We start from the raw sequence: 26,586 nt of genomic DNA, 5'->3' as shown, positions 1-26,586 counted from the left end.
CCCGGTCTAGAGATACATCTACCTTATATGTACAAGGCGGATATACCTATTCCAGGGGTTTCAAAGTGTTGTTACAGGATCATGATCAAGGTACAATCCCCATCACTAAATATGATGTCGAGGTTGTTTCTGGTGAGACTTGCGTTTCTGTCACTCTCGAAGTCTTCATGGCGTGCGTATCATGTGCCTAGGCTTCGTCACGGTCTTGCCATGAGAGTAGGCTAGCCTCCTGCAATTGTATGCTAAATGACCGGGTAAAGAAGACATTTCGGATGACCCGCGTAGTAAAAACCATGGCTCTATTACCAGTGCCGTAAGGCTTTGAAAGACACTATTTGTGAAGCAACGTATTGATATGGCAACTTGATAACATTGGTTCAACGTTGGATTGTTTAACATCTGTGTTTCAACGCCATAATTGTTTACGCGGCGATTTTTACCGTAGAATTGTAAAGATTGGCTTATCTTCACAGGCAACATCCCCTTATGAAGAGCATCACATCTCATGCGGCACCGAAACTCTAATATCACATATTGTTAACATACTTTCTTCTGTATTAGCAGTGTAGAGAAATCATTTTTCAACTGGAGCGAAATGCAAGCTATGTACGAATTGCTCCCTCTAGACTATAACAAGAAGCAAATAAGGCTTCTCAAGTCAGCGAAGCCGACACCTTCAACACAATCTTTGACTATCTAGATGATTCAAGAGATTCCGGCAAGTCTATACAATCAGGCATAGTGGAGCTTTTTAGCAGACCCTGGTTCTCACGGACACGGATGCTGCAGGAAGTTGCCTCCCGACTGAGCACCCCGTTTTCTTATGTGGCCCGCATTACATATCTTGGAATTGTCTGAAATCAACTCAAGAAGCGCTCTCAACTGCTCTTTTATCCGTCTATAAACCCGGGGCAATAGGGACGCGACTGTGCGAATACCCTGCTCGCTGTTTCCACGATGCTGACATGAGCGCCCTCTTCACAGAGAGCCCACTGGAAAATATCATCTGAGACGATCTAGTCTCGCCACGCATGCCGTTTTCATATACAAGAAAGTATACTTGCTGGTTCGATATCGGAGGCATCTGATCCGAGGGACAAAGTCTACGGGCTACTTGGTCCCGTTTGTCCTAGCCACGGAGTTAGTGTCAATGTGGACTACGGCAAACACACATTTGAAGTTTATCGACACGTCATGCAATACATGCTTCTTGCCGATGGGGAGTTGTCCTTTTTATCTTATAAAGAAGAAGAACATCCATTTTGTGCCTAATCTAAGGAGGCTTGTGTATGCCAAATAAGTTTGTCGTCTGACCAAGGTCCATCGTGGGTCCCGGATTTTAGTAAAAAAAAAAAAAAAACGACCTCGCTCGGAAACACACCTGAGACTGTCGAGGTCGTATTCCTGCTGCTTTAGGGATGAAAGCAGACATTAATTTTACCGGAAGATCGTTGTTTGCAAGTGGCTTGTCTCTAGATATTGTCCAGCATACGGTACATTCGGCCAGATCTTCCACTTCATCCTAGGAGAGCTTCCCGTCAACTCGATTCTGCCATTCATTTGGAGGGTTGCAAGACGAACACCACATGGCAGTAGAGAGATGAACCATGCAGACTCCTGTTCCGCCTGTTCACCTGATAGATTCAATCTTGTTATGCTTTTTGGCTACCACAAGGGTAGAGATATTGAGCTTGGAACTTGAGGAATTCAGATTATAATGAACAACCAGGGCTTCATGAGTCCTTGACCAACCAACCCCTTCTCGGCTGTTAGTGGCTTGACTTGACTCTATATACAACTGGTCTGCTAGTCCTATCCGCCTAGGTCCCAAGGCGTCTGTTTCAGGAAGCGAGGTCTATATAACCTCACTTTCCAATATTGCCTGCATGTCTTTGAATGATCATGAACGGCCTACAATGGCCTTTCATACGACCGAAGTGCAAGGCGAACTGCATATTCAGCTAGTACGGTGTGTATGCGTGTAACACCAACCTACACCTACCTATGGCTATTGACCCCTTGTACCTACCTGCTATGTGACTGCTTCAAGGCTTCTGTTCACTCTGGAACTAATACACCTGACAGTTGGTAGGTGGTGAAGGAGTTTAATATATTGCTAGGTGTGAATGTTTCTGCAGCGCTTCATGATGTGATGACCAGAAGCACGAGTGCCTGTTTTTACATATTGGGTTTGGTAGTTGACTTCGTGAGTGTAGTGGACACGCCAGTCTTATATCCAGAACGCTGAGTCTTTTAAATGGGTTAACCAACCCGGTTATGCAGTGATATAAAAAGCAACGCGTTAAACCTGACTTATATAAATAGGGGGGACTTTATATTTCCCTTAATACGGTGGACCGGTGGAGTTAACATGCCGATGGTAAAACGGAGGCCCGGCGGCTACGAGATGGGCCGTACCGCTACGGCCCGCATGATGAGTCAGTATAGACTCTCGTGCCGAGTTCCTGCTATTACTTGGTCGAAGCTACAATAGCTCATTCGGAATATATCATTCTCATGATCTTCTCATGCAATATGGCTTCCCCAGAGCTCGTACTACGATCCTGGATACTACGACAAGATATTCCTAGCTGGGTCCTTGAGTCATTCTTTGTTTTGCCACTTATGAAGTATATCCGCCGTCATATCTAGCATTGAACCCAATGATGCATTCACGCCCTAGATGCTGAATAATCTCTAGCATATCTCATTATATCATGTCACTTGCCAGCAAACTTCGTCTAGGCTGGTAGTATTTTAGTTGACGTGTTGAGTGGAGCGTGCTCTGGGCCGATATTATCGTCGAGCAAGTATAGATAATAGAAGCAATAGTCCATCTTGATAGGGGTCATTTTAGACATGATGCTTACGTGTTATATTCCGACACACGAAAGAAGGCTGCGTTGTTCACGAACTATATGAAACTCGTCATTGCAACGTGGTACTTCATCAGAAGATATTTCTTACGATAGTAGCTACGTAAGTATATCGGCAAATACTTCATTGTCGACGCAGCTATGAGCGGTGGTCAGTGCCTAACGGGAATGCGCAAGGTAATGCCTTGCGTAGTGTGCATATATTGTACGAATCCTGTACGCGCTGAAGAGCCGCATGGGTAAGTGGACGGATGAACACACATCAAGCTGGACGAATAATGAGTGGATGACATTTATAGATTTATGCGTATGTGAGGATGTCGGATCTCTGGGGTTTGCGCTCATCCTATCGAGCCACTCACCTCGCCACATACGAGTCACGCGAGTAGCTTGGGCTCCCAGCGGATTGACTCTTGCGGCTCTTCATCCGTCCAATGAACAGGATGCGGAACACAAGCACCCAAGGGCGGCACGAGGTGGCAAAGAGCTGGCATGGGCCGCACTGCTAAGCTGATTGACCGAGCTCTGCGTCATCAAGAAATGCGGTGCTGTCGAAGGCGTTTCAGAACAGCTTGTACGATAGCATTCACTTTCTTGTTGAATGCTGATCGTGAAGATCTTCACCTCGAGCCCCGGAAGCAACGGCTTTGTGTATGATAAAAGATGCAGTTGGATATCTCGCAGCACGCCGTTGGCAGCTGGTAATGTCTTGAAACCGATGATGTAAGGTCAGACAGCTTGGCAGTACCAATTATGACATGACGGAAGGTGATGGCGACTCTCGTGGGAATTTTGGCTGACCATAGGAAAGGCAAATGATAACGGTCTGGTTGGCGTGACTATTAGAAGCAATCAAGTACACTTGTGCCCACTACCAAATCTGAAAACATCACCATTTCGAGACCCACGACTAGAGCTATACGGCTGCTTACTCGATTCTTATCGGGACTGGTCCCAAGAAAGCCAGATTAGGAACCTTTGGTTCTTGAGAGCCAGTCAATGACACCATTTGGTCCTTTAAGTCAGTCCAATAGGATTGAACAACTGACCAATTCCACACGACATACCAGTTTCGGTATCTCGCGTTTGTGGGGTACATGTGTAAAATAGGAGACAACATGTAAGTAACATAGAACCTATCTAATGCACGCTTGAATTGTCAGAACGACGTGTCCAGAGGATCGCTCCTGGGGGCTCCGCGCATCTCTGCGAGGTACTTGTTTGGCGTTGAATTGGGTCTGGTAAATTGATACGCCATCTGGGTGTTGATGCGCTCCAGCTTCTACTAGCGGATCGATCCTATAACTCGCTCGTCGTCTGTATGACGAATCGTCTATCAAGGCTTCCAACGTATGTTTCGAAGCGAAGAAAGAAGGGTAAAGTTCCGCTGTCGGAGAAGCGTGATAGGCGCCTTACCGTTAGGCATGGTGAGCGTACGATATGCTGAGAACATATAGGTCGGAGCTAGAATCTTCGGTGATGGAATAAGCTGCTTGCTGCACCGGGGGTCACAGTGACCTAGCCGGGGAACTTTCCCTTTCCGAGAAGCTCTATGATAGATGATCAAGAAGCATAACACCTGGCGGCCAACCATTGCGCCGTGCCGCAGGACAGCCTCAGCAAGAGAAGCGCTTTACGGGGCATCTGAAACACGTGCCTGAGTGTCCCCGGGACGGCTGACGGACGATGACATTTGACGTGGAGGTCGGGCCCCAACCAACCAGCGAATGAGCGAATGCCACACCGCGACCCGAAAAGGTGACATGCAGGCGCGCAGCGGAGGATCGTAGAACGGCCGCTTCGACTAGTCAATTAGACGAAATAGTAAGTGTTGAATGCATGGCCACGGAAGTAAGAGGACAGAGGCGTCATCAGACATATTCCCCCATCCACCATAGTAGATAGGTTACGAAGAGATCGTGAAGGCTCCTGGCGCATGGAATTCGAATTGAAAAGTACCCGGGAGATCGACTGGTGATCTGTAGTATTTTGACAATGGCTTGTTTGACGAGTTATAGTATCTACTAATATGGTAATGACTCAAATCGCTGTATACCATCGATTGCCAGGTGTGAGAATCGGTGGTGCAAGGAGGTTTGGTAACTTGGACCAGCGGCTCTTATGGCGTTCATTGCTACGTGGTGACCGCGTTCACAGTTAAGGGGGCACAGCAGGGCAGTTGAGAACGATTAAACAGGTATGCTGTACAGGGAGGTGATTGATGGCAAAGACTAGGAGAATAATAAAAAAAGGTGTAAAAGGTAATTGAGGTTAGTCGCTCCACGCATGGCAATTGAGGGCGAAGCCGAGGTAGCATTATCAAGAACAGGCGGGCTCCTATTTGCCGCCGATGCTGCATTGCACTCGATAACACTGTTACTATCGCCGGTCGTAAGCTGCGGGCTTTAACGAAGTTGCGCCTGGGAAAAGCGAACAGCGAAAAGCGATAAGCGACAGCGAGGGCGTCGTGGACTCGGAACCCCTACCGACTCACGAGCGCCCAGTCTCTGGTGGTTTCCCTTTTTCCTTCCGCAGCATGGCCATGTGTGGTTCAATTGGCGGGTCGGCGAGTCGAGAGCGTCGAATGGAGTGCATTACCAGAGCCGGCAATGGTTGCCGCGAAGGCGATGCAAATCCATAGGCACCGACTACATGGTGTCGACGGAGAAGTCAAGACGAGGGCGTTGAAAATAGCTACAGAATTGACACGACATTCACACACACTTTTCGACGACGATGTGTGACTTGGCTTCGTAGTTGGCCAACTGGTCTGAAAAGAACCCGAGAGAGCAACGTTCCTACGTCGAGGAGGGAGAGGGGAGAGAGTGAAAATTTTTCATTCGACTGAAAGCGCTGAATCGCTGAGTGGCCGTCTACCTAGATGTACCTACCTGCCGTATGTACCTTCATTCGACAATGACGAAAATATGGTCAGATGAGGTCTGCTTGGGAGAAAAGCAGGGAAAAAAAAGGTCTTGATTGATAGGATTGATAGAGGATTCGAGATACCCGCGGGAGTCTTTCTGAATGGCTAAAGCCACCACCAGCCACGATCGTTGGTGGCACGCTTGGCGCTGACCTTGGTCTTCGTCCAATCTCGTCCAATCTCGTCCAATCTCGTCCAATCTCGTCCAATCTCGTCCAATCTCGTCCATCTCCTTCATCTCCTTCATCTCCTTCTGGTCTCTTCATCATCGGACCTTGGGCAGATCACGGCAAGAAAGGCAAGAAAGGCAAGAGAAGCAAGAGAAGCAAGAAACGCACGGCATCCCATTTCGGCACCCTGCTCCCCAAGCTGGAAAGGCCTGGGCTGGCGCTAGATACCCAAGCAGCACGCTATGCTACCCACCTGTGGTGATAAGGTTACCTACGTGTCCAGTACAGTAAAGCACTAAACCCCCTAGAGCGTGTTGGGCTTGAGCACAGCAAGATAAGTAGGGAGGTATCTGATAGGTACCTAACTCAGGTGTGGCAGCATGGGCCCGGTAGCGCATGGCTGCATCCCAGCACTGTCCCAGTCATCTCCCAGCACCTCGGGAGGTAGAGCCGGTACCCAAGAGTGACTACGACCAGCGAATCTATCTAACCCCCACCATCATCGTTGTCGTTGTCGTCGTCCTTGTCGTCGTGTGGTCTCTTCCCTCTTCCCACCCCACCTCTCTCTTGTCTGTGAGCGAGTCTCTCTCTCTCCCGGATCATGACTAGGTACTTACCTACTGCCAATGCACATATTCAATAGTAGATACCTGGGTAAGCAGTGGATGCGGATGACTACCTTAACTACCTACCTACCACGACGACCCTCACGGACGGCGCAACATACATGCCACTCTCTGTCTAAGTAGGGACGGTAGTGCGGGATAATCCAGAATGGATTTCGCCAAATGCCGCAATTGAACCACGTGTGGCTTCGATGGTTGGCTGGTGGTTCGATGTCTGTCTGTTCCACCCTATTCCACCCACCATCCAGGATGGACTAGGTTAGTACAATGGAGGAGGTATGTAGTCGTATTCATCCATCTGGGACTCCTCCACCAAGAGATTTCTCCAGCCTCTATCGAGGTAGGTATGTGAAGTATGTGAAGTATGTGCTTAGCACACACACACACACAGCCTGGGCTTCGCGAATGGTGAGTGACGCCTGCAATACTACACTGGAGTGTGTCTCCATGCTACCCGCTTTGCCTGTCGCGACTGGATAGTCAGGTATAGAAGAGGCATGGGAGTCATGGTCATGGTAGGTAGGTATGTGCCTGTCCTCATCGACGTCGACCAATGTTAGCCGCTCTGGCCGCCCTCCTCCCCCTGCTCCCTGTCTGCCCGTCTCCTTCGTACGCTATGCTGTGACGGGACAGCTGCTCGACTGCCTATGACCAACGAGGTAATATATCCTATGCGTGCGTGCTGTCGCCTCCCTGCACATCGAGATAGGCAGACGGGGCACGGCCGGGCCCAGCATTGGGTAGATTCTGCAGCTGCCCACCCCCACACTATTGGTCCTCTCTCTGGTCTGGGAAGACAAGACTCGATGCATCCCGCAGTTGTTCGCCAGCTTCGAGAGCGAGCCGGGGTTTGACCCAATGGCTTCGCCCGAGGCCGAGGAAAGTCCTGCTCTGCAGAGCCATGACTGACACACCATGCTTGCCTGTCATCAGGTACCGAGCGTCTTCCCTCGATGATGCACAGTGTCGTCCAATGTCCGGTGCTGCCCGCGGGTCTTCTCTCCGGACCGCTCGCCTTGGCTGCCATCGACGCTGTTCAGTGGTACATACATGAGCCTGTCGTCAGCTCACACCCCAGCCCAGCCCGCATTCGCTGCCCATGATGTCCTCTCCCCCGTTCAGTGTTCGTTCGTTCACCCTGCTTATAGTGCTTGCCCACGTCTCTCGTTGTGCCATGTTGCTCCAGTCACTCCATCTAATTAATAACCAACCTTGTCTTTCAATTGACGCATACATGCTTTGTCCTCTATAGTAGAGGGAGCAAGGAAGAGAAAAAAAATATTTTCTCAGCTCACACCTTGTTCTGATCCCCAGGAACTTATTGGAGCGCTGCCTCGGAGCCTCAGGCACGCACCCTGGTGCTCTCTTATACGGCCCAAGCCCAGCGCTAGTACCCCAGGATTGTTCTCTTGCATCGACAAGATCGAGGGTACCTACCTACCTCTTCGTTAGGCCGCAGCAGGGAGTGACTACAAAGGTATTTATATACCGAATCGCATCTGTGTGGCCCAGACGGCCCACTCGATCATCGTCATCAAGGACCCTGAAACAGTGACACGCCTACTTTACAGCGGATATAAGGAACATCCACCACCTCTCACCTTCGACATCTGGTGTGAAACTTTCATCTGTGCAACCGGTACATTGTTTCCTTTTCTGATATTACAGTCATCATGGCTCGAGGGAGAGAGACCAACACTTCAAATCACACCACCAGCACCCGGCATACAAGACATAGTTCCGATTCGTATGAATCAAGGAGCACTGACCCGTCATCTTTATATGACAGTCCTTTACCATCGACAAAAGGCTCAACCCCACGGACCCCGAGAACTCAGTCGTCATGTTATCACGAGGACTTATCGCCGGCAACCAGTCTATATCCTCGTTCCTCCGTCGAGACCTACTCATCACGGGCATCCTATGAGGAAGGTGAAGACCTGGAGGAAGATGACGGCCTTGAATACCCCGAAATCCCCCCTTTACCCATATATCGTCATGAGATTGAGGATATCAACGTTCGACCTTCAACGCCAGAGGACTTCGCTGCTCTCTTCCCGTCTATGAACAAGCTTATTATCCGCCATGATGACTTGACGCCAGATGGTAACATGAACCTTCGCGTGGATACAATTGTATCTGGCCGGCGGAAAAAGACAATTCAGCTGTTTCACTTGCGGATGAGAGATTTGAATAAGCGGGAATTCTCCTTACGACGCTATTGCCGAGATTCCGGCCGCGAGGTCTGCAATTCTAAGCGCAAATACATGGAGCCGATGGAGACACGCCATCCCAAGTTACAGAGATCTGTTTCAACGGCTGTAAAGACTCTCACATGCCGGCCGACGCTCCGTCGCTCACCAACTTCTGCCTCGCTATTTTCTGCCAAAAGCCGTCCAGGAACAAGCCATTCAACAGCAGTAGTTGACGATGAATTCCCAGGCAGCTTTGAGCATTCTCTCATGCATGACAACAAGCAAAGGGCGCGACCCATTCCAACAAATACTATCAAGCTAGAGTTCTCAAACTACGCTAGAGTTGACGTTCAACGGCGTGGGCACAAAGCTAAGAAGTATGAGTTCGAGTGGTGGCAACACAAGTATGCCTGGAGGCGGATTGTTGACAAGCTGACGGGAACTCTATCATTTCACCTCTTCCGTGACGGCGACGGTACCCCGGTTGCCCATATGGTTCCTGAAACCCGATCACCGAACCAAATAGCCATTGATGAACATGCTGGTGGATGGATTCCTCCCTACCACATGTGGATAAGCGACCAGAGCTTGATTGATGTGCAGACAGACGTCGCAGAGTAAGTAAATATGTCTCCATTTCTCTCAATGATCATTTAGCACGTTGATCAGATACTCCATGGCCTATACACAACCACACTCCTCGGTTTAACTAACATTCATTACCTATAGCGTTGTTGTTGCGACTGGCCTAATTGCCCTCGTTGATGACTGCATCAAGTCTCGCTGGCAAACCAACAGACATCGAATTCGTCGCTTTAGCCTGCCGGACGTTGAATTTGTCAGACCCCGCTCCTTTGTACAACACCTACTTCACCGCCGATTCTCGGAGCATCACCAGCAGAGCCCGCTTCGCTCACAGAAGGCTGTGGCTGCCTACTAGGCAATTGGCATCAGCATATATCCAAACGACAGAAGGCTCCAGCCCAGGCGGCAGCATCGTCAGAGCCGAGTACTACACATACATTGCATTGTCATCCACTTTAGCGAAAATAGAGTGAAGAAGCAACAGGGCGGTCAAAGATTGTTGTCGCATCGTAATTTTGCGACCGCCATTTCGCCACCCCCAACGCCTCGTAAGCACTTCTCGGTCAGCTAAGCCATCGCTTACAAGACCGCTTCATTACAACCATTCCCCCTTCACGAGCTTTGTTTCTTCAATTCTTATAATCTCGTATTTTATCACATATCTCTATCTAATCCCTCGCTTAGTTGCCCGACGCAACAACATCATCCCCTTCGTTCCATGATTTCGGAGTCTGCTCTTTTTTTTTTTCCCCTTGGTTGCCGGTGCATATGCTCAGGTTCGTCATTTGTCTTGTTATTACTTTTTTTGTAGAACAAAAAGTGGGCTATCGCATCCGTTGCATTATCGTCGATTGGACTATTGCTTTTACACGCTCACTTGTTTTTGTGCCTGCTCCTTCCTAGCGCACTGCATCGCGCACATATTCACGGCGTTTAGCATTGGGTATTTTGGATGAAGCTCGAGGGTTTTGAGCCAATTATGTGTATATGAATATTTCTATCATTTTTTTTTATTCTTCCAATTGGGCTGCCCTCGTCACGTACGCGGGCTCGGAAGGTGCACAGCAAAAAACTGAAGGGAAGGATTTTTTCTCACGCTTATTCATTCTTATTTGCATTGGGTGGGACTTTTCTGTCGTGTTTAATCGGCTTCGTGCTGGGGTACCCTAGTAGTAGAGAATTACCTACTAGATATGAAGAAGAGTACTGTTGCCCTGGAATTGGCTGTGCATTGCTGTGACATTGAAGCTGTGCTGTATAGCTGACTCTGTGTATCTCATCTAAGATCTTCATTCTTAGCTTACTAGTTCCAAGCCTATACCACTTAAACTGTACTTATACCTTGTCTATATTCTGATTGGGCGCTTCTTGTTGCCTAGTTAGGCATTGGTTGTTACCATACTGTTAACAACACCTTTCCCAAATCTCTATTCTATCGAGCCGGACATTCACGACCTCGGAATTCACATCGTACATTATAAGGTACATATATCTCCTGTGGCTTCGGACAGGAGAAAGTAAACGGGTCTGAATCTCACCAGGCGATGGACGAGATACCTAGTTCTTCTCTCCCGCAAGTCAGGAGAAGAAATTGCAACGCGGAATAAATAAAGTAGATGGAGAGATAGAGCGAGGGCTTGCGTTGCGTACTGCTGACGGCAATATAGTCTCGGATGAGGAGAATATAGCCAGCGCAGATGTTTTTAATAAACTTTAGGCTTTATTCACATTGCGAGCTTAACTGATAGATGCTAGACACTTTTGTTAGTGAATCTAAGCAGCTCAGCTTGTAAAATTCGCGGAATTGAAATATGCTTAATTTGTCACACTGGAGTTTGAACAAGTGGTTTATGAGATGTTGTTTCTGGAAGTGTATCCTTGACATTGTAGGTAGGGAGGTAGGTTTGAGTGCGTAATTGAGTCCTATCATTTAGTAATATATCGAATTTTCCATATAGGATGAGTACTTTGATTCGGACCCTAGTCACTATATAGAGCGAATTTTCATAAACCATTACAACGCATCAATTACATAGTTTCCGCCAATTGTATAAATAACCAAACACTTCATCCCGTCCCATCATCTCCACTCGCGGGCCCAAACCAGTCCCCGAAATCCAGCTTCATCAGCAAGCGATCGATGCCGCCCACGCGATGAGGCCTGTACTGGCCGACCCCGTCCGCGTCCACTTCGTCTTCTTCAGAAGCGCCCTCGTCGTCGCCCTCCATCTCAGCTAGGAAGTCCGCGTCGAGACTAAGTCGTCGCAGGGAGGAAATCACGTCCTCGATGCCGAATTTCACGCGTCGCTCAACGCCGCGCAGCTGCGCGCGCACATCGCGCTCTTCCGCGTCGAGGTTTGAGAATGCGTCGACGACGCCCTCGTCTGCCTCGAGATCGGCGGCGACCCAGACGCCGTGGAGTCGGTGCACGAGGGCGATGAGCTGGTCGAGTTGTAGGAGTAGGTCGTGTAGGGGGGTCGTGAACGCGTGCTGGGTTAAGAGGAGACGGCGCGTCAGAGCGCTGAGGTATTGGCGGTGGGCTGTGCTGAGGGTTTGGGGGTCGTGGTTGGGATGGGGGGTTTCCGGGTCCTCGGGAATGAGGGCGTCTCGCGATGATGTAGGGCGGCTGAGCTCGGTGCCGGTTAGCCAGGCGTGGAAATGAGACCATAGACCCTCGACTACTTCGACTTGTAGATATGCTTCTGTTTCCCCGAGGAAGAATATCGCGGCGCTACTGGTGCTCCACGTGCCTCTCATGATGGAGGACCGGAGAGACGAGCGTTCGCGAAGTAAGTTGGTTTTGGCGATACCTTGTTTGGTGTTTCCGTAGGGTGCCCTAGGAGGTGGTGGGTGTTGCCGCCGGAGAGAGGTGATTTTCCAGAGGTCTGTTAAGCGAAGGTGGGCGCGTCGTATTGAAAGGAGGTATGAGTTGATCGCGGTATATATTTGGAGATCGGATTGAGTGAGGAAGAGGTCAAGGGGCGAATGTATTTGCATTGTGAGAGTGACGGGGACTGAGAAGAGTAGATTGCGGAAAGGTGTAGGTACGATGGCATCGAGTATTTTATTCGTGGCAAGGTGGGAGACTTTGGCTGGCGTTGCTGCTTCGGTAGACTTGGACACATGCAGTCGCAGAAGATCTCTAGCAAGCTCGAGTGCTTCATCTTCGTCGGCATGTTCGCTTTGCATGGATCCTAGGAAAGCCCAGGTCCTGGCTAAGACGGCGGATACCTCGCCCTCTTTCACTACCACCGTGCTCAGGGCATCTCTGCTTTCATAGGCCAAGTTGTCAGCTCGCCGCCAGCGGCTACGGACCCTCTCATCGGCTTGCTGCACCAGGGCAATGGCAAATTCACCACGGCCGATCAAGAAAAATTCTCTCAATACCTTCAATATTTCTTGCACCCTGGCCAATGGCAACAGTTTCTGTAAAGTAGTTTTGGACAGAGTATATCTGATGCTTGTGATGGCTCGTGAGAAGATTACGCCATTAAGAGGCGAAGATAGCTGCGCGAGTTCCCGGTGCTGTGAAGAGACGTGACTAAGATCACCGGCACCAAGATCTGAATACGCCCTTGACCGAGCTCTATTGATGGAAACGCCGATGAACAACATTGAAGCTGCTGTCGATGGCGTCACAAATTTTGGCAGCAACTCGTAGTTAATCTTGTATCCCTGTTCTTCCTCCCCATCCTCACGTATGAAAAAATCATACCCACCCACAGTTGGCTGCCGCCCGTATAAGACCCATGTCGAAACCTGCTTCAACCATGAAGTCTCAGCAACTTGAAGCAGACTTTGAGCGGTCTCGGAGATGTCAGCGTAGCCAGTCTGCAGCTCATCCCGCAATCTGTCAATAAGTTTCGCTGCCTGGCAAGGTACTCTATCTTCTCTACCCTTGTCGTCCTTCATAAACTGAACTAGCTCCCAGAGCCATTCTAGACGCCGGGTCCAGTCAGAGAACTGACCAATGACGGCTGTCAAGGGCACAATGTTGTAAGCGCCCACCAACGCAGCATCTTTGCGCAGGATGCCGTCCTCAACCTCGATAATCTTACGTTGAAAAGAAGCTAGATGGATAGCCACTATGGCGGTGGAGACGGCGCGACATATGGCTGAAGGGTGAGTACTACTGATGTGATTGGTCTGTTCTCTCAGGTTGCAATGGAGGTCACTGAGATGAGCGGCCGTGGTTAAGAGTTGTCTCTCCGGCGGCGATACGAGGGCCGATGCTCCGGGATTGGAATGGTCATTCCGGAGTAAAGGTGACGGGTGTCCCGACAAGGATAGCAAGATTTCATGGAGCATGGCGCTGGAGAGGATGAGGATGGTGATGACGAGACAGAGGAGGCGCTAATGCGTGTTTCACGTCAGTCTACAAGTTGGGTATCGCCAGTAAGAGTAGAATGAGGGCTACAGACCCTTGCAAGACCTTGGATTGTCTCCCGGAGCGGACCTTATCACCAATATCCTGGAATATGAGAACAATTGAGCCCAAACACTCGTATCGACACATTGGAACATGAGTGTGAGAAAGCCGGTCTCTCAGGTCGATTAGTATTGCTCCTATGTCTCAAGTTTTAGCAGTGATCGTTTGCAATATGCCGTCCCTTGTGTAAAACGGCGATAGTTAGTTAGGTGGGAGGAGAGCGAGGCCAGAGGGGTGAATGATACCGAAGTTGTGGTTCGTAGGAACATACAAAACTTGGGCGGAAGTCATTATTATGGGAGACAGAGTTGTCGAGGTCGTTCATGCATCTTCACAGGGATACCCTCACTTTAGATAGCCGCCTACAACAGAGTGTCGCGTCAACACGTCGGTCGAATGCTGGTTGACTGATTGGCCCGTCGACCGCGATTTTGATTCAGCGCATCGGTCACGTGATTTTGCATACACACTATCTTTCAAGCTGCTACTTCCTGTTGCTAATTGTCGCTATTACAGCCTCGAACTGGCCGGTCCTTATTCTACAAGTTCTCTCTCCCCAGTATATAGTACACCGATGGCAGCGAGTAGGGAGGTTATCGTGTAAGCTGTGTCTATTTTGTCAATCCCAGCACTCAATGGTGTGCCAAGGCCGGTGTCTACCTAGATATATGAAACCGTTTAGCGTAGGTATACAGGCTTCAGCCCCTTACTTACGCACAGGCTGCAATGGGGCCAAACAAATTCAACATAGATATCATCTCGCTTTAATCTATTTGATCTTCGCTACTCAAGATTTGCTAACCCAAGTCCTGACCCCTTTCCGTCGTGTTACAAACAGACCTATTTTGGTGATGTTCTTGTGGACGCACCACTGATGCTTGCCGAGTCCTTGCGTATCGAGCCACTTGTACTGCGCACCGGCGCTGTGGGCCTGGCATCATCGCCAACTACAACATCAGCGGTCTGGCCATTGCCAATCTTGACTTTTCCAACAACCATTCCTTTCCCAACTGCTTTGATGATGGCTTTTCGAGACACGCCTGTAACATCCACGTAGACAAGCCCGACATTCTTTACACTGCCGCCGAGATGCTTGGAAAGTTCCCCTGCTTCATCACCCCATCGATGTGTCACCATAGTCGTGGCCGAAGTAGAGGCCGAAGTGAGGAGACTTCTAGTCGCATGATCAATTCCATCCGCTACCGTCGTGAAAGCCATCAAGCTTTTGTTGAGGAGACCCGGTTTGAAGTTATCTAAAGGTTGGCCGTCGGGGCTATATCCCTTTTTCCCGCTCCTGTCTTTATAGCCTCGTCCCGCCAGATGAGCGCCGAGGTTCTGGGCCACCTTGGTTACCTGTCCGACTGTTTTGGATGACATTTCTGCTACCCCCCCAGAGAATTTACCGATCCGACGCACTCGTTCGTGCGTAGCCGGCGTAAAGGTCAAAGGCTTATTTGAAGCCTTCGTGTTCTTTGTAAAGCTGTCCGACCCGCTTTGCATGGCGTTGGTTACGAAATCAGATGTTGTGATTATGAGCCTGGACGCATACGCGGCCTTGGACACGATAAACGACTTTTGGTAAGCTGGATGTAACTCCAGCTCGAGTGTTTCTGCCGACGCTGGTACCACGGCCAGCTGGTTTCCCTCACTAGGCAGCGTGATTTCGACAGGGTCTGCAGATCGTTTTGGTTAGCCGTTTCAGCGTTCTCGCAAATTCGAGATCAGTACGCGCCTACCCTTGGATCCGGGTTTAACACCAGAGTCGACAATTTGAAATCCATCTGACAACTCGCCGATAATGCTTCCATCATCTTCGTCGATAAGCACAATCTGACCGGCGTGTGCGGAGCTGTGACTGCCCTTGACATATCCCTCGCCGGGTTTATAAGACGCGGGGTTGTAGGCGGGAAGCTGCTCCTCGGTCACAGGTTTTGATTTGGACCCGGAAGCTGTTGCGGAGCGTTTGGATCCTGTTGCCGGAGAGGGCGACGGCTTCTCATCGCGCATCTTGGCAGCCTTGGGCGGGGGGGCTCTTTCAAGGAAGGCAGTGCATTGCGCCAGGATTGTCTCAAACGTATCTACGTCTTCCTGGAGACCAGGACGACTTCCTACAGCGGGAAATTCGAGGCGAGTGAAGGCGCCGCTGTCGGGGCCGAGATCCCATCGAGGAATCAGGTAGCTCCTGGGAGGTTGGTGATAAATCTGGGTGGTAGCGGGGAGAGGGATATCAAGCTCCGGTGGCAGGTGGAGATGGAGATAGAAGTCTTCGGCTGGCGCATCGGCTTGCGCGTCGAAGGTCGAGGGGTCTGCAAATGGAGAAGAGGTTGGGACCATCAAGAGCGACAATGTCTGGGGGCCGCCAGGCGTCAATGGTTCCTCCCTACCATAAGCGAGATGGTAGGCAGACACGCCCTGGATGGCGTAGAGAAGCTTCGGGTCCTGTCGATAAGACGATGGCCTTAGCATTACGAAAAGAGAGTGTGAACTGCGTAGGCGCAGAAGCGCAATGCCAGCAGCAACATGGCGCAACACTTACATTGTGACCTGACGCCATGATTGGAGGTGGGGTACCCAGTCGGTGTTGAATGATGAAGCTGGAGATGTCGATGGCGATGGGCGGTAGGCACAAGGTCAGTCTTCAATCTAGACCACAAAGTAAGAATGTTTCAAGGCGTGAATATTAAAAGGTATTGGATTGAATGTCTAAGGTCTTCAAGGAGTAGGTATCTCTAAAGTGCATGTACAGCGCTTAAGTGGGCGGCGATGATGTAGGATCTTTGGGGTTACTGTCCCGGTTTCACGTCGCCAAGCCTTGAGAAGCGCTTAGAGGCAAACCACAGTCGGGCTGTGCAAAAGTGAGGCCTCTCACCAAGAGCGCTTCCAAGGGATAGCACTTAGTCCGGGATGTTTGAAGTGGCTGAGACGATGAAGCAATGTAAAGAGAGCAAGTGTTGCTGTTGATGGGTAGACGTCATCGGTGTTTCACTGCGTCAGAGCAGGTGGATAGGTATCGTGTACTATGTACACCAAACCTGCCAGAATTTAGTGCCGACGCTGGCGTGAGGGGTTCTGAATTCAGCGTCTAGACCCAGTGTAGCTAGGGCAATCCATCCACTAGCAACCTACAGTATATGTAAGTGCCTAGGTACCTAAGTATGTACCTAGCTACTTCGTAAAGCCTTACCTATCTCTTTACTCAATTACTACCTAGTACCTTATGTAAGTCAGAAGCTACCTAGGTACCTAGTAAGTGCGTATTTGAATGCTATCACCTACCTATAGATCACCTATGAGTGTCTGTAAGCACTATCTACCAGAGATCAAAATGAAGGGAATTCAGAAATCAGAATTCAGGTAATAGTCCTTTGATGAGGAGTCTGAGATTGGTGAGACAAGGTTCCGCATGTGTGTTTACTTAAGCCCCCCTCGCCCCCAACTCACCCAACCTTGCAGAACTTACATATGTAAATATATAAATATGTAGATATACTACGTACGTAGAAATCCTATGTATTTTATATAGGTAGATAGCATCAAGTAATGTAAGTGCTAAGATTACCATCTACAAGTAGTAGGTAGGTATATCATATCTTGACAGGCCATGTACTGCCTCGGAAATTCACCGTTTCAAAAGAAACACGGATTGGATTCAAAGATACTACACCTGTGTATGGACTACTTCGTACCTATTGCTCTACATATGAAAATATTTGTAAAACATGGCGTGCCGAGGCTGTTAGGTATTTGCATATGTAGGCAGGTGCTGCTACCACACCGGTCTTGTGAAACCTCCCACACCGTCTGTCAGCAAGCTGTCTGTCAACTCCTCCATCACCAACATTATCCAAGACACCTCCTCACTACGAAGTAAGGCGAGTGCAAAGGCCATTCATCCTTGTCCAAAGGAAATCGGATTCAAGTCAATATTAGTCTAATTGACATGCCTCTATTCTCAGACCCTGGGCATTCCACCGCGACACGGGAGCCCAACACCCCATACACTAACTTGTTGCTAACTGGCTCATCTGGGGGCCAAGTCTCTCCCCAAGTTTGGTCCGATATGAGATATGATGATACAGAGTCTCTTCAACAGCTTAATCGACTTACCGTACTCGCCTGCCTGTCTGTCTGCCCTTGAGCCGCTTTTGATCGGCGCTTTGGCATGCCCGACTGCAGCACACAAATTCGCCAAGATGGCAACGTCCAGACCACAGTACCGAACTAACACCCAGAACCCAGGAGTAGACGGCCAAATCAGGCGCCGGCTTGTAGGCAGACCTGTATGCGGCAACCCCTGCACAAGTCGAAAGCCAATACCACATTGTTGTACTGCATGGTCAGGATGCATTCATCTGCGTCTCCCGCTAGAATGTCTCTATTGCTAAGTATGGGATACTTTCATTACTCTTGTCTCTGCTAGAGTCCCTGTCTTTCTTCTGTCTTTGATACAACCTTGAAGGGACTAACGTTAGTTAGTGCTGTCGACCCGACCCGCGCCCCCTTGTTCACAGCCGTGACGATGGTGCTTGTTGTTCGGGTGGTATGGCCATTAGTGCTGCGAGCCGACGCTTGTCTTTGGCCTGCCTAGAAAAACGTCCTGCTCTTGCAGCATACCTAGCACGTCCCGATACTCTGGATAGACGTTCGTCTCGAACCAACGCTATTCCTCCTGAATGTCTAGCGGTACCGGTAGCCCTGTAAGACTAGATGCGGCCCAAGTTGCCTGTTAGTGTCACCGCTACTATTGTCCGCGACGAAGCTGGGGCGCAAAGGAGGAACTTCACGTCCTGGGCTGAACCATCAATCTATCCTTTGCCAACTGCAGTAAGACATTGTTGGTTCTTCCGCCCTCGTGCACGCGCCCGAATTCGATAGCTCTCCACGGCATTGTCCGCACTCCCTTGCCGCTCATTGGTTACCGATCTTTTGATACCTATCATTCGCTCGGCTGCCCTACTCTGGCTGGTTTCCATCACGGTATACTGTGATTCAGACACCATGTACCGATCCTCCCGCGTCTGCCGCTGGATGGGTCTCAGTATCCTGGCCACCTCAGACATGACCGTCCATTCTGCCCACCGCCACCAAACAATGGAGGCTTTTGTGCATACATTTTGTTCACTTCTCCCTCATTCTCTCTGTCGTCCAACGCCCTTACTGCTTCTATCCTTTGCCTCGAATCCCATAAATATCAACTTCTCGAAGAAGCCCACGACGTTCAAACCTATATAACCACTTTTTAACGCATACACTAATACTGTGTTTGAGAGGGCCTTTCCTTTGGTGTCTCTTCGGTGCTATCACAAGAGTACACCTCCCTAAGATCGTTAGGACACGTCATAGTACCAATTTGGATGCTACCTGCATATATATCAACTTGGACCACCCTGTCTATCGTACAGCTCTGTTGAAACCAACACCTAAGCAATGCGCAGCTAGCCTTGTTCCTTCATGCTACATTTGTAACGGTTGGGAAGTGGACACTTTTGGACTCTCAACCTATCTGGAATCTTTCACTATCGGTTATCACTTCAGAAAGACAAAATAAGCTTCACGATCTCCGTGGATAATATATATAACCTATTTACCTGCTCTCTTATTATATATTTTCCTGCTTTCCTAGGCACTTCACGAATTCGTCGCTGACTGTATGGTGAAAACACTTTTCAGTTCACGCTTGATGGACTTACGTACTGGGTCTCTACAAGACCCGGCCGCCACAATTTCTACCCCAATTCGCATTCATTCGATTCTTTCCCCTCCCAACCCCCCAGAAATTGACGAGAATTTGAGTTCCACGTCAGGGTGCGCAACACCAAGGCCAAGGCTTGCGGGATCATACTCCCCATCCGGTACCCTCTCTAAGACATCGTCTCCCATTGCGCGGGCATACTCAGAAACTGAGCCATCAGATACCGAACTACAGAGAGAAGAGGTGGGAGATGAACGAAGTACTAACGAGTATGGAATGAACGAGATGAAACCGCTTATTGCGAGCAACGAGGGCAAGAGACAGCCCAAAATGCGTCCTCCAATGCGCTCGAGCATCGCTTGCACGAGATGTCGTAAGTCCAAAATCAAGTGTGAAAATAAGAATGGCGAAACACCCTGCGAGAGTTGCATCAAGACGGGAAGCCAGTGCATTTTCAAAGTTCCCGATCCTGCGCCTCCTAAACGTTCGGAGCCTCCGGCAATTGTCAAACAAGAGCGAGATGGGGGGTCGGATAGAAAACGGCTAAAAAAGATTGACGACATAGCAAAGGATGATGGTCAAAGGGCGATGGCACATGCTGAAGATGTTTTATCTGCTCCATTTTTGACTGAAGATTTGTGGCATCAGGTACTTGATCTGTACAAGATACATTTCGGCCCAGAACTTTCCTTCCTATACCTTCCAACGATAAAAGAGAAACTAGGACGCAGATCTAAAGCTCTACATTCCGAACACAGCTTGGACAGCAATCTAGTTTTGTTGGGTATCTTGACCCTGACAGCACGCTTCCATCCAGACCTAGTCAGATACACTGCACATTTGTGTAATAACCAATCAGGTAACACAAAGCCTCGCCCGCCTCCCTCCCAGCCGGACCCATCTGCGGCGTCGGACTACTATGCAGATGTTTTAGCTATGGCTCTTGGACCAGTGCAAACAATGATGGATACTGCTTCCATAGACCGTGTGGCGGCGTTGCTCATGCTCGGTCTCTACGCGTGGAGTCAAACGCAACCGAAGACCGGCGGCATGAAGGCCTGGATGTATGTTGGTACAGCGATCAGAATGGCTCAGTTCCTAGGGCTTGCGGTGGAGGGAGGCGAAATAGGAGACCCAAGGATTCGGGGCGCCGCCGATTTGCGGTTGATGAAAGACATTAACTGCAAGTCTCAACTTGCTCTACAAAAAGAAATTAGACGGCGAATCATGTTTAGCTGTTTCATCCTCGATAGGATGCTCGCCTGTGGAAAATATCGAATATCAATTATACGTGGCGACGACCTCCATATCCAGTTGCCTTGCTCTGAGCAGATGTTCGATTTAGCCATAGAAGTTCAAACTAGCCGTCTTGGTCAATTGGAGCGCGGTGGGAACCATGACAACGTACTCAGTCGATTCATACAGCTAGTGGACTTATGGGGCGAGATATCCAAGTATAGCTTCCGAGGCGGCCGTGTCGAAGATAAATACCCTCCTTGGCACGCAGAGTCAGACTTTTACAGCTTAATGAAGGCTTTGGAAAGATTCGACTCGACCCTCCCGAGCATCTTTACTTTCTCAAGATTAAACTTTTTCAGGCACGAGAATCACCAGGCACTAAGTACCTATGTTCTATTGCACATGCTTCGGTTTGTATGTCTCATCATGCTACATCGAGAATATGTCCCATTTGTCCCAATACGCTGCCGCGAGCCAGAAGGGCCTCTTGACCACCCTACTTTCACGAGAGAAGAAACGCCAGCAGGCTTTTGGCGAACAAGTGCGGAGCAGCTCTTCAAGGCAGCCAGGGGTATTGTGGATTTAACCGAGATCTGCCAGAAAAAGGACAAGCTGCCGCAATCTACTATTGTCCTCTTTGGCATTTGGACTGCCTCTTTTGTTGGACTATATGGCGCTCATTTCCCCCAGATGGATACAGAGAGACACATGCTGAGTTTCGATTATGAAGACACGGGCGAAGATGTTCTCAAAGACATTTTCAGTCGCGGACCGACTGCACTCGCATTCCAGACACTGCTGAAAATGGCTACTTGGCAAAAGATGGCATCTACCTATGTGGAGATCTTCCATGGCATGAATGACTACTTTAGCACGATTAAGCAGGACTATTGCAGATATAGCGACCAGAACGGACGACCTAACAATGCGACACTGCGAGTACGGGAGGGTGGCACGGGTGGCGGACTTGAAGAATATCGGCCCCTGGGCGCGGCGTTGAAAGACTTTGGTACTATTCAACCATCTGAGCACGACGTTGTAGACATATCAGAACGACTTCGAATTCGTGACGTGGAGAAAGGGGGCTCGATCCGGTCCGCGCCGCCTGCATCCTTTACAGCTATCAATCACTCTTCCTCGCCGACATCTGAACCCACTCGTCCGTTCAGCCAAGCCCAAGCCATTGCCCGCATAGAAACGCCGCAGGTTCATTCTGAGCCCCATGTGGAGTCCCGGCGGTATCCAAACGTGTCATGGCATCAGCCACATTCGTCCCCGGCTCAGACATATCCCACGCCTGGCTCGATGCTTGACCCAGAGCCCACACACACGCCGGCCTTCGAGCAGAGTGTGATGAACGATAGCGAAGAGTTCTGGGAGAAACTCGCAAGGGGTGAGCTGCATCGCTTTGGTGCCACTGGTGATCTGAGCCTCTTTTCTACCGGCTACCCCGAAATCCCCATTACGGGCATGCCATTTGGCGGTCCATTGTATTTCCCATGAAGACCTGGGAGCTTCGCCTCAGCTCTTACGGGAGATAGAAGATTGGGAGACGTGGCGAGGATGTAAGTTGACTTTCCAAGGCGCTGAAGGATTAATCACCGGTTGGATGACAGGTACCATAGAAGTTGGAAAGCTTGGATGATATAAGTGAGTTTTGACAGCGAGTACTAGCGGCGTATAATAGGAATTCATGGCTACGAGCAGTTGGAGTCTATCCTATACAATAGGAGTAAAAGTGATTTGGGTTGGCAATTGGCTTTGCTCTTTACGGTGGTATGGGTCATTCTCGCCGGGGCCGAGATACTCTGTTCGGGATTCATCCCCTACCATCTCCTCAATAGCTGGGAGGCTATCTGCAAGTTAAAAGAAGGATATCCATAGAGCAATCAAACTAGTCAGTACCGTAATTCTTTCTCCAGCTTCTGAAATTGTACATGTTTTGTGAATGAGTAACTAGCTGGGCCACTTAACCCCTTGACATCCTTGTTACTCCTACCTACCTACCTACCTAAGTACCTAGCTAATGTGGTATGTATGAGATAGCTACTTTCATGGGTGGTAGGGCTGACTATACATCCATTTGTCTACGCTACACGCATCCCGCTCGTTCATTGCCCGCCACCAGGCAGCCGGGTCGGGCTACTGAACTCCATCCCTGTGAGGCTATATCGACCATGGGGGCAGTTCACCTCTTATCACTTTCAGCATCACATACAGTGAATTGATTCCTGGGTCGATCAATCCAGAGTACGCGGCACTTGGCTAGCAAGAGAATATTTGCATCACGCGTTCATGGGCCAAGGTATATGCAGTGTTAGTCCACAAGGCAGTCGCAGTCCACCTACTAGCAGCGCCTGCCTGCCTACTACCATGGTAGAGGAGAGGGGAGAGGAGCAGCACATGCGCCTGCCCTATCTCCACCTAGGCAGTATGACTCGGGCTACCATTGACAAGAATTCTTTCCGCCGCGTTTTACACATCAACATCATACCTAACCCTGGAGAGCATGGCCTGGCTACAAGGTGGAAAGGAAAGCACCCCATTCGGCCGCGGGTCGAGAGCTATCGACAGGCTCGGAATTCCGAGGTCAAGGTGGAATGGAGAATGCTTCCCTACTCCTTTGCTCATCTTCCTTCTTCCTCTTTCACCTCTCAACTCATAACACTGCTACCTATCTGTGTCTTCGCATAGGTATTTCCCTTGGCACTTGATATTATTCCTTCTCCCCCGTCTCATCACATTCGACACTTATATATGCTTCTTTCATCTAACTAATCTCGGCCAATTGCCAGCTTCTTCAAGTTATGGGGCGTCTCTACCCACAGGGGAAACCCTCCAATCTCGACGAGCAATATTTCAACCCCCAGCACCCTTTTACTGGTCAGAACACTTACTTGCTCTACCAGTCATGTCAGAAGCGCTTTATCACGTGGCTTGTTAAAGCCGCAGCCGAACTCGGGGCACCTCTCCAAATTGCTGACGGAGAGAAAATCGTCTGCTTTACATATTTGTGCCCCCCCCTCAGCGTAATCGCGGCCCGAGGCAAAGTACCCCCGCGCGCACTCGCATATTTCGGCTTCATATCCAAGGCCCTCCAGCACTGGCACCAGAAGCCTGATTGGATGACTTCAAGGAACGGCTTGATTGCCCAAGGTTCGGGCCCGCCTCGAGACTCAATATTGGCCACTCTAGAAGCAGCCAGAAGATATCTAGCAGAAGCGTCTATTACTCGGGGCGACGACGAATTAGTTGAGGAAGATTACTCTTTGCCCATATTGTGGGATGAGGCATACTGTGGGTAGCTTTCAGGATTATTTGCTTCTTACTATTACATATCGAGGCCAAACTAACTCCAGCGTCTATAGTCGCCTGGCGATTATTCTTTGACGATCTGGATGTAGTCAAGAAATACTTGGTGAGCCTATGGAGAGAAGTCAGAGAAATTCAATTAACTCTGATTTCGGCTGCCTTTGTTACCAATACAGCTATCCGGTGAGTTATAGTCTCCCGTCCCCGCCTAGATCTATTGGCCTATGCTGACTGTGGTTTCTTGATAGGCTGATTCGAGCAAATTGTGAAGCCCAGATCAAGGCCACGGCACATCTCCCTGGTATGCCGAATGAGCACGATATCACTGAATGGGTATTTAATAAAAGCAGGACGAGAATGTACAATATGGCGGGGTGGTGTTGCCGTGATGCCCAAAAGATTTATGCAACCTGTGGACGAGATATTATCCAATATGTTCGGAGAAGTCTTCTGATATGGATTGGTATGGGATCGGCATCCCAAAATGTCCGCTTGTTTGGAGCGTACCTTCGTGCTTTCTTGCATGACGCTTCGATAAAGGAGTAGGATCCTGACAGCCCTCATATGCTGCCTTGTCTGGATGAGCTTCTGAGTGGCTGGACGCAATTGGAGGCCAATAATAATAATATTACAGACAAAATCCCCCTCTGGATTGCAGCATCCATGCAAATCTACGCAGAGATCACTCTAGGACTTCACTCTTTCGGTAATATATTATATCACTTTCTGGGGTATAAACACCAACTGAAGTTATTTGGAGACAATAATCCTCCGAGAAGTTTATCCTTGCTCGCCCACCGCGACGATACTAGATGCCTTATTCAAGGATATGAGGAGATGTGGGAGTTGGAGTTTAAATCACTTAATACTCCTCTAAGCGAACAAAGAGTTTCTGCCTTTGTCTTCGCACATATGGAGTGTGTCCCGCCATTATGCGGCATGCAGGCATTGTGGCTCGAACAGCAATACAAAGCATCCATGTCCCAGTCTTTCAACTTTTATCATTCACTTGTGCCAGTAGCCCATTTATATGTATCAATGCTCCAGATGAAACTTGTTGACCCATGGGATGAGATGGATTATGTCTGTGGGTTCCCCGAGAAATTTATTTACTGTTTTACCTGTTCTTCACGCCTGACTGAAATTTTGGGTTAGAAAACGAACAACTGATCTTTCTTTTAGTAAAGCAATTAAGCTCGAATATGATAAAATGTAATCATATTGCTTGGCACCGCTGGCCCTGCCTAGAAGATTTGCCAAGCCAACAGGTAATCCGCTATTCTTTGAGTTGTAGGGCCCCCTAATTGTCATGTTTGATGTCTTCTACTAACCTATTGTCACTATAGCACACTTCGCCGATCTTTCCGATAGTGCAGAGACTCTGCTAGTGAGGTCTCTTTTTAAACCACATACTGCCGAATTGTTTTCCTGCTACTGGAAATCAGGTACTTCTTCTCGCTCTATACGTTCACCTACAGGGAACATACTATCTGCCGAAACGCTGCAAAGGGCACTCCGTCATTCGTTCCTTGACCTCGAATTAGCTGAGAAAGAGTACTACACACAAGCGCTGGGGTTGGGGGATGGAGGGATTGTGAATGTAATGGGGGTATTGCAAGAAGTGGCAACAGCCCGCGAGCGGGACGTGAGATTGGTATCCTTTGAATGGGATAGCTTACTCGACTTCTGCGATAATCTTTTAGGTTTTCTCAGAGAGAAGTGCTTACAGAAGTACTGGAAAGCGACTGGTTCCTGGAAAGTGGCATGTAAGTTGCGAATCTCGCCTCTTTGGACTGTTTCCTTACTCCTACTGTTGCCTGCCTTCTGTACCATGCTAAAGTCACTCACAACCTTCTATTGCCTGCGCCCCTAGTTGTTTCTCGGATGATCTGCCGATGAGCAACTGCAGCTAACCACTGTCCTTAGCTACAACACTTACGAATGGAGCCTCAGACAAGAATGGAACCTCGGAAAACAACGGAAGCGCGGAAGAGAACGATACGGCAAAGATGAATATAGACCACAACTCCATGGCTTTGTGTGCTTTGCTTCATCTCTTAATTGCGGACGATTTTAACAGTGGCACTGAGAACATGATCTTGGCCGGCTTATTCATTGATCCAGATGGGCTTCAGCGTTGCGAAACCCAAGATAAAGAATATTGCATCGGCGAATATGGAGACGGCATCACCGATTGCGTCGAAAAGCTGGGATTCTCGCTCCAGATGGTGGCTGACATTTTTGGGCCTCTGATCAAGGAAGTGGGACGTATAGGTATAGGTCGAGACGAACAAAGCGCGGCAAGGAGAGTCTACAATAGCGGCCTGGATACAAAATTACCTTTCCCCATCCGACGAGGGAGCCTTAGCGACCAAAGGATGGAACGGCACCCCGCTACCCGCAAGCGAAACTTGAGCATCTGAATGGGCTGGGATGAATCAAACTAGCGAATTGTTACTTCGAGAAGCGAGGTCAGGTGGTATATAATCAGAGTAGAGATATCATTCAGCGATTAATTAGCGAGATTTTTTCAGTT

The 26,586-nt window shown here is 49.3% G+C and overlaps 6 protein-coding genes across 6 annotated transcripts; 4 read left to right on the top strand and 2 right to left on the bottom strand.

Annotated features, from left to right (window-relative positions):
* Window positions 1–8,271: 8,271 nt before the first annotated feature.
* F5B22DRAFT_634725 (uncharacterized protein) lies at window positions 8,272–9,733 on the top strand (the record flags this gene model as incomplete). The annotated part of the gene is made up of 2 exons (XM_047977023.1): window positions 8,272–9,410; window positions 9,523–9,733. 2 exons carry the CDS (start codon window positions 8,272–8,274, stop codon window positions 9,731–9,733), a joined length of 1,350 nt encoding a protein of 449 aa, XP_047833361.1.
* Window positions 9,734–11,252: 1,519 nt separating this feature from the next.
* Window positions 11,253–14,373, bottom strand: F5B22DRAFT_569993 (Spc97/Spc98 family protein). The gene is made up of 2 exons (XM_047973151.1): window positions 13,800–14,373; window positions 11,253–13,731 (listed from the first exon to the last, which is right to left on the bottom strand). The coding sequence occupies exon 2, from the start codon at window positions 13,684–13,686 to the stop codon at window positions 11,446–11,448; it is 2,241 nt and encodes a 746-aa protein (XP_047833360.1). The 5' UTR covers window positions 13,687–13,731; window positions 13,800–14,373; the 3' UTR covers window positions 11,253–11,445.
* Window positions 14,374–14,647: 274 nt separating this feature from the next.
* On the bottom strand, window positions 14,648–16,361 carry F5B22DRAFT_634723 (senescence-associated protein-domain-containing protein; the record flags this gene model as incomplete). Its single annotated transcript, XM_047977022.1, has 3 exons — window positions 14,648–15,480; window positions 15,544–16,246; window positions 16,344–16,361. 3 exons carry the CDS (start codon window positions 16,359–16,361, stop codon window positions 14,648–14,650), a joined length of 1,554 nt encoding a protein of 517 aa, XP_047833359.1.
* A 3,468-nt stretch (window positions 16,362–19,829) lies between these two features.
* F5B22DRAFT_634722 (fungal-specific transcription factor domain-containing protein) lies at window positions 19,830–22,241 on the top strand (the record flags this gene model as incomplete). Its single annotated transcript, XM_047977021.1, has 1 exon — window positions 19,830–22,241. One exon carries the CDS (start codon window positions 19,830–19,832, stop codon window positions 22,239–22,241), a length of 2,412 nt encoding a protein of 803 aa, XP_047833358.1.
* A 1,015-nt stretch (window positions 22,242–23,256) lies between these two features.
* Window positions 23,257–25,077, top strand: F5B22DRAFT_569844 (uncharacterized protein). Its single transcript, XM_047973148.1, has 3 exons — window positions 23,257–24,035; window positions 24,107–24,233; window positions 24,299–25,077. Exons 1-3 carry the CDS (start codon window positions 23,546–23,548, stop codon window positions 24,594–24,596), a joined length of 915 nt encoding a protein of 304 aa, XP_047833357.1. The 5' UTR covers window positions 23,257–23,545; the 3' UTR covers window positions 24,597–25,077.
* On the top strand, window positions 24,211–25,504 carry F5B22DRAFT_569942 (uncharacterized protein). Its single transcript, XM_047973149.1, has 3 exons — window positions 24,211–24,233; window positions 24,322–25,137; window positions 25,233–25,504. The coding sequence occupies exons 2-3, from the start codon at window positions 24,615–24,617 to the stop codon at window positions 25,352–25,354; spliced, it is 645 nt and encodes a 214-aa protein (XP_047833356.1). The 5' UTR covers window positions 24,211–24,233; window positions 24,322–24,614; the 3' UTR covers window positions 25,355–25,504.
* Window positions 25,505–26,586: the final 1,082 nt, after the last annotated feature.

Source organism: Xylaria bambusicola, assembly GCF_022495145.1.
Source record: "Xylaria bambusicola strain CBS 139988 unplaced genomic scaffold F5B22scaffold_9, whole genome shotgun sequence".
In the NCBI taxonomy this organism is placed as follows: Eukaryota; Fungi; Ascomycota; class Sordariomycetes; order Xylariales; family Xylariaceae; genus Xylaria; species Xylaria bambusicola.
Note: the sequence above shows the minus strand (reverse complement) of the source record. Positions and strands in the feature narration are given on the sequence as shown.